General features: G+C 37.6%; 1 protein-coding gene across 1 annotated transcript in view; it reads left to right on the top strand.

The window, feature by feature from the left end:
* The first annotated feature begins 1,034 nt into the window (after nt 1-1,034).
* LOC107590309 (collagen alpha-1(XI) chain-like) overlaps nt 1,035-7,026 on the top strand; it is a 79,181-nt gene continuing 73,189 nt past the window's right edge. The window contains exons 1-2 of the mRNA XM_016279017.1: nt 1,035-1,381; nt 5,927-6,091. Coding sequence (XP_016134503.1) covers nt 1,261-1,381; nt 5,927-6,091 — 286 coding nt within the window. The 5' untranslated portion in view covers nt 1,035-1,260. The remainder of the gene's footprint in view (nt 1,382-5,926; nt 6,092-7,026) is intronic.

Below are 7,026 nucleotides of genomic sequence, written 5' to 3'. Positions count from 1 at the left end.
AAGAAGTATACAATAATTTTATTCATAATTGTGTTTGTTTGATTCTGATTTTTAGTCATTATGGGATTAATTAACTTAGCTGCCTTTGCATTCCAGGGAGTGGAGGGATCAAACTGGGAAACGTGAAGACCTGTCAGTCTTTCTTAGCCCCTCCCACTCAACCTCCACATGCACTCTTGAAGAATAAACATCTGCAAAACATAAGGTGTTTTCGTTTGATTACATTCTTCTTTTTTATACTTTCCCCTGCTTATTGACTTTCAAAACCAAGATATTTTGTATTTCTAAGTAGGTTCTACGCAAATTAAAAACAAAACTTATTGATGGAATCATTCGGAAATACATGGCGCTCTGGAATACTTGATTCTGATTGGTCAGTCGCTGCAATAAGCGGTCAAATATTTCTGAATAATGGCCGCTGTCCTGGGAAACTCTGTATAACTGATCGCTCATCCAGGATCCAATGTTCGTGTCCAGTCTCTCTTTAAAAAGCCATGAACTGGAAAATGTGCGGTTTTTCGGTCATTATCAGTGATAATAATAATAATAATAATAGTGATAATAATAATAATAATAATAATAATAATAATAATAATAATAATAATAATAAATAAAAACTGACCTGTTTGCCATTTTGGAGGTTATTGTGATAATGTCGCCTAAACAAAATACAAAATTATGTGGGTATAAACATTAAAGTTATAATACAATTTTCCACTGTTTTGTTGGTGATGCAAATATTCATAATATGCCCTAATCCGAAACCTAGCAAGCATTTGGGATTGCTTGCATGCTCTCTCGCGTGCGCTCTCTCTCTCTCTCTCTCTCTCTCTCTCTCTCTCTTTCTCATTCCCAGGATACTCCAGGGGAAATTCTACCGGCATTCATGGGGGGGACGCGCAAGAGGGCAACCAGGGGAGGCTTTGGAAACTGATGGGTGGATCCCTAGCCTACTTTCAAGCCCCGTGATTTGCTAATCGGGATATTTTTCCCTTGTCGTTTTCCTGTAATCCAGGGTCTGGGTCCAGCCCTCTTGACGGTGAGGCGATCGAGCGCTCCGCGTCTCATTTTGATTAAAGCCCGAATCCCTTCAGTCTGAAGGCTGGGCGCAAGGAAAGGAGGATCGAAGGGGGCCCGGCGAGACAAAATACCCCTCACCTATGGCTGTTTAGAGCAGATCGGGCACATTTGGGATTGTAGAAGGGACATCATTTTCAAATAAACAGAGGTCGCCTTGTGCACATTTGTGGGCGCCCGACCATGGAGAGGCCAAGGTGGTCCCCAATGTGGAAAACGAAAAGGTGGCTTTTGGATTCCACTGTTTTCAAATTCATCACAGTTTCCCTCGTCCTGGTTCTGCAGGCTTCAAATGTCAGAGCAGGTAAGGAAAGATAGACTTCCGAACTTTTGATGAAGTTGTAGGGACTGTCAGACAGGAGATGCGCATTTGCGCCTGCGGATTTTTACGCGTTTGATTTAGACAGGTGATCGCAGATCTGTATCCCGTATATGTGTGTGTGCTGCAAGATACAATATTACTAGTGCCCAAATATTTATTTAACATCATAATATTAAATTTAAGAAGAGTCTGTGGAGTTCTTTAAAAAATAAACCCACTATTTCCCCAAAAGATAGTTCAGTATACATTTAATAATGCAAATTTATGTCACATAAAACAGATACAGATAAATCAGGCGTTGCATATCTACAGTATCTGCATAACATGATCACAATGTTCTACAAAAAATAATGTACTTTGAAGCAGTTAGTAGTGTAAGTATGCACTTATTTACCAACACGTAGACTTTGCGCACGACTTGGTTGCTCGCCCTCTGTCCATTTAATTTGCATATACTTTTATTAAAAAAGAAACATGCAATTTTATTTTGTTTATGCATATTTTCTACTCTAATACAATCTATGGGAGGGTGGGCAGGAGGAATGTGTCAAGCGAGTGTCATGGAGAGACAGTTTAGGATTAACTTCGGGGAGAAAAAAGCTCTTTGTTTGAACCTGTGGTCCGTTAGGTGTGTGTGGACACGGTTAGCAGGGTGGAATTCCTCAGGGTTTTACATCCATGCCTTACATTTAGGAAAAGAAAATGGAAAAATATCTGCTTGAATAGGGTGATTCTAGGGATGCGATTGTGAGCCAAAGTATGTGTATTCAAAGAGAGCTAAATTAATAAGGAGATTGTCAGTAATTGATGTATGCTAAGACTTAAGTGTTCTGGCCACATTTGTGGGATTTTTCTGTTTTAAATCTTAAAATCTTTAATTATGATAGTAATTTGATTTATAGTAATGAGACCTGGGAGGTCCAATTAACAATGGGCATGACTGATCGACTGATCATAAGTGCAACAAGTAATTTGATTATGAATACATATACAGTACATATGTATAGTGTTTTCTTCTTCTTCTAAATTTATATATCATATAGATTTTTTAGCATTTTTTGTGTCAAAGCACTTTAGCACCGCAATAGAGGTTTCCACCGGGTATTGAATTAGCATAGATCACAGTGGGTTACAGTCAAAATCACCCTTTCCCCATTCACCCCTAGTTCCACCATAGCCCAAGTGGGGGCTTTTGCAACACTATGTCTCTCAGTCCTCATGATGAGTTTCCCAGTGGGAATGCTTCTTTACTAAGTGCCTTCCCGTTATTTGATGACTGTCCTCTCTGCTCATCCCTATTATTTTGGAGGCTTCAAAGGGCCCGGAGCCATACAGGGGGCCCCAGCCTGGTCTTATGATAGGTCTCGCTCATCCTTACAGGAACAAAGGTCCTTGCAAAATTGAATTAGGCATTTATGTTGTTCAGAAATTACAGATGTAAATAAGATAATATATTGTCGTTGTTCTTATTTGCCACATTTCCTAAGGCTGCTTGAATATGACCAAAATGTGTGAGCGATACGGGCTTAATAACCCACTTTTGTCTATCAAAGCTGATAATGAATCTTAAAATGTATTAATGCCATTTGACTTCTGAAGCTACGCGTTACATCCTTTGCGGTTTGTGGCATGTGAAGGCATTTCTGTCAGGTGCCCTCTTGAGCTGGCAGTGTACTGACATGTTTTCTCAGCCCCTGGGGCTGAGGAACCTCAGATGTGCATTCCTTCAGACAATGCACACATTTCAGCCATCTTTGCTTACTCTTATGGTAGACAGTGCCGATCGGGTCTCAAGAACATTTAGGCTACATTCACGAGTCATGCCTTTGTGACAAAACTCTATGCATGTTTGTTGGCTAGAAATGTGGTTCAGTTCAGAAATGTTAATTGCTTGCAGTTCGATCAAAAAAAGTTCCAGAACAGTCCATCATAATTTGCTTAATCTCATGTTGTTCAAAACCTGTATGAATTTTTTTGTTTTTCGTGGAACACAAAAGGAGATATTTAAATTTTTTGTGAAAGCCCGAGCTGCTCTTTTCCATACAATAAAAGTGAATGACAGTGTTCCATGTGCATAAATGTAGTCTTTATATTAAGACTGTCTTAAGAACTAGTCTGACAAACTAGCAGATTCAAATTAGACCAATCTATGTTTTATGTAACTGATTTAAAGTTATGAGAAAAGAAAGTATGCAACCTGTCACTGTCTGGTCCTTATCCACTTTCATTCTGCTTCCTTAAGGGTTCCATGCAAGAAAAAGTTTTTGGAGCAACATGTGGGAGACCAAGTGTAACAAAATGTTTATTTTTGGCTGAACTGTCCATACTGGAATATGAGGTGAACTGAACAGTATTCTTGGGAAGCAGATGGTTGAAAGGCTTTATTGTTGTTTGATGTTTCTCTACAGTCGTGAAAGGGGGGGGAAATACAATTTGCAAAAAAATTCCATCAGTGAGGTTGCCTCACGGAGAGCCTGTGGCATAATGTGGTCTTGTTCAAGCAGCACGCATGTGTCAAAGAGGGGAGAGCGAGGGGACAAGGGGGATAAAGAGAGAGATAGTGGATGAAAGAGAGAGAGGGAGAGACATTCTGACTGAATTCATTATTAGAGTCTCGAGGAGCAGCAGGTAAAAAGGTCTCCAGCTTTTTCCACTCAATATCACCCTAAAAAAAAATTCAAAAATTATTCTGAATGTATTTCACTGGACCCAATGAAAGCGTATCCATCAGGACATCAGGTTATTTTAATGCTACATTTGTGTCTTCCTCTTACCATAATAATAGAACTTTAATTATGGTAACAAATCAAATTATAGAACTTCCTGTAGAAAAAGCCCCTCCCACTTTTGGGTGTTCCATAGAATCAAATAATGGCTGGTTTATGATCTTGATGATGTCACTCTCCCTCTCAGTTAGTACCTCCTTCCACATTCACACCCGATGTCTAATCAACCTTCTCTCCCAAACACACACACACACACACACACACACACCAGTCTGTCTAATGCAAAGCATGACAGTGAAAATGATCAGTGTGTGTGTTTGCACAGCAGTCTGGTTAAAATCACACCAGGTCATCAGCTGCGCTTTCCTAATTATGGCTCATTCTCAGTTGGTTTTCCAAAGGATTTAGGAGTATTGACATTTTTGTTTGGCACTTGCATGGCAAAAGGTCAGACTCAGGCTACAGCACCACATCTAGAATATATGAGGCCTGAGGTTATGGAGAACGTCTCCAGAAGATCCCTCACAACAACTCTCCTCCTCAGCTCTGTCATTGTATTGGTTGAGGTTTTCCTTTTGTCTAGCTTGTATGTTCGGTGTAGATTGAGCTCAGACTGAGTCTCTCAGATATAGTGTGGGATCATTTCATTCAGCACAAAAAAACGGCAAAAGAATGGTTTGTCAGCTTTGCTTTTTAAAACTTTAAATGGGGTGGTAAATGTTTTCTCAGCAGCAGGAATGCCTCAGTGTCTTTATTACAGCATTTTAGACCTCCCTCAGATGATTCCAGCCTTTTGTGACATAGCAGCCCTTTATTTTTGGTGGTTTCAGCATTCAGTTTTATGTGGTAGATGCCAAAGTCTACTCAAGTCCCAGAAGACACATATGGTACTGTTGGTAGACTCTGGATAACACCCAAGAGCCAAATATGTGACATTTATTCACAGTGAATCACAAAGAAACTCTTCTCAATGGTGCTTTCTAAGGTTTTGAGTTCTTCAGTGAAGTTCCAGGCTGATCCGGGGTGAACAGTGTTTGTCTTTCATCTTGCTTCGTTAACCATAGTGAAACCGTTTGTTCAAGTTTACTTAACCCAGCTGTTGCTGAAGTATCTTCCAAAGAGTTCAAGATGGAATCGGGTATTTTACAACAAGGGTCAGATCTCATAGGAATGAAGACCAGTGATTTGAGTTTGGTCATATAGCCAAGTAAAACAGATACTGGCCTCTTTTTTTGTGGTTGTGGGGCATACATTTTTTTTTTTATTTGATACACTCTCTCTGGTCATTAAACTAATGTCCACAACCTATTATATGGCTAACCAACTAGAGATACTTCGTTATGCTAATCATTAACTGAAATATAACCAGCAGAATCTTAAAATTTAAGAAGCTGTTTTATATTTGATCCTAGATTTGTTTTTGATATTATATCATAATTACAGTATATAAATATTTTTTATAATAGTAAATATCAACAATTTTATATATGGTAAACAATAGTAAAATATCGTAAAAATATAGTATTTAGATTATCCTAAATAAGTTTTGTTGAATCTTCAAATGTTGCTTGCATATTTATTACTGTATATTAGTTATTGTTTATTTACATGTAAGAAACTTTTGTCATTCTGTAGAAGTTTAACTTAAAAACATGAAAACAAATTTCTCAATTTATCTATGAGTTCAATATTTTTTTTTTTAAATATTATAAGTATCATTATAAAAAAAAGGTTTATCTGCTAAACAATGAATGCATTACTTCTTATTTATTTATTAACATTTGTAATATTTTTTCTACAGCAGAACCTGTGGATGTCCTAAAAGTATTAGAAATTCCCACTGTCCCAGAAGGAGTACAGAAAACTTCAGGATTTTGCACAAACCGAAGAGCATCACAGCCGGACACAGCCTACAAAATAGGCAAGAATGCCCAGATCAGTGCCCCAACCAAGCAGCTTTTCCCAGGTAAGCTGAACCCCATGAACATGTCTCCACATCCTGCCTACATTTAGCTGCGTTTAAATGTGCCCTTTGTTGTGGTTGCCAAGGCTTTTGACAGCAGATGCCATCCCTGATTGTGCAGGGCCATGTTTCACTCAGACGCTTGTATTGTTAAGCAACAGGAGAACTTGGATGAAATCTCTTGACCACAACGTGGCTTGTCTGCTGAGTTGCATAAGAAATTAACAGAAACTTTTAAAGCGATAGTTCACTCAAAAATGAAAATTCTGTCATTTACACACCCTCATGTCATTCCAAATTACTTCGAACAACACAAAAGAAGATGTTTTGCAGAATGTCAAAGCTGCTCTTTTATGTACAAATAAAAATTAATCAATGAACCAATCAAACCCCAATAAAAATACCCATACAAATTGTGTACCATATTCTAAGTCTTCTGAGTTTTTATGATAGGTTTGAGATGCATTATGTAATCGGAAAGTGGTTATAATGTTGCAAATGTTTCTTTATATGGTTGAAAACAGATGCATGTTTATTAATGTATGTTAATACCTGTTTAGCATATATAATGCCATATATCTGGGCCCGTGTTTATCAAGCTTCTCAAAAATTAAAAAAGAAATCACTTGTCAACCTGACAAATATATAGAAAGATTTACAGTTTTTTCCAATTGCTAACATCCCTTTTTCCGATCTGTAGTCACATTTTCAAAATTCTATACACAATTAGCACAACATCCGTCTGTTGTGACCATACCATTAACACAATTTGTGTTATTTTCACACAATTTTCAGTCAATTAACACATTTCTAAAATGCTTACATTTTCTTTTCACACAAGCTTACCCCATACCAAAATCATGGATCTTTCTTAACCTTTTTTTTTTTTTTTTTTTTTTTTTTTTTTTAAAAATTCTTAAACAAAACATGGCAAAAAT

Source organism: Sinocyclocheilus grahami, unplaced genomic scaffold, assembly GCF_001515645.1.
Source record: "Sinocyclocheilus grahami isolate Dianchi unplaced genomic scaffold, SAMN03320097.WGS_v1.1 scaffold126.1, whole genome shotgun sequence".
NCBI lineage: Eukaryota > Metazoa > Chordata > Actinopteri > Cypriniformes > Cyprinidae > Sinocyclocheilus > Sinocyclocheilus grahami.
This window is presented reverse-complemented; position numbering and strand designations above follow the sequence as displayed.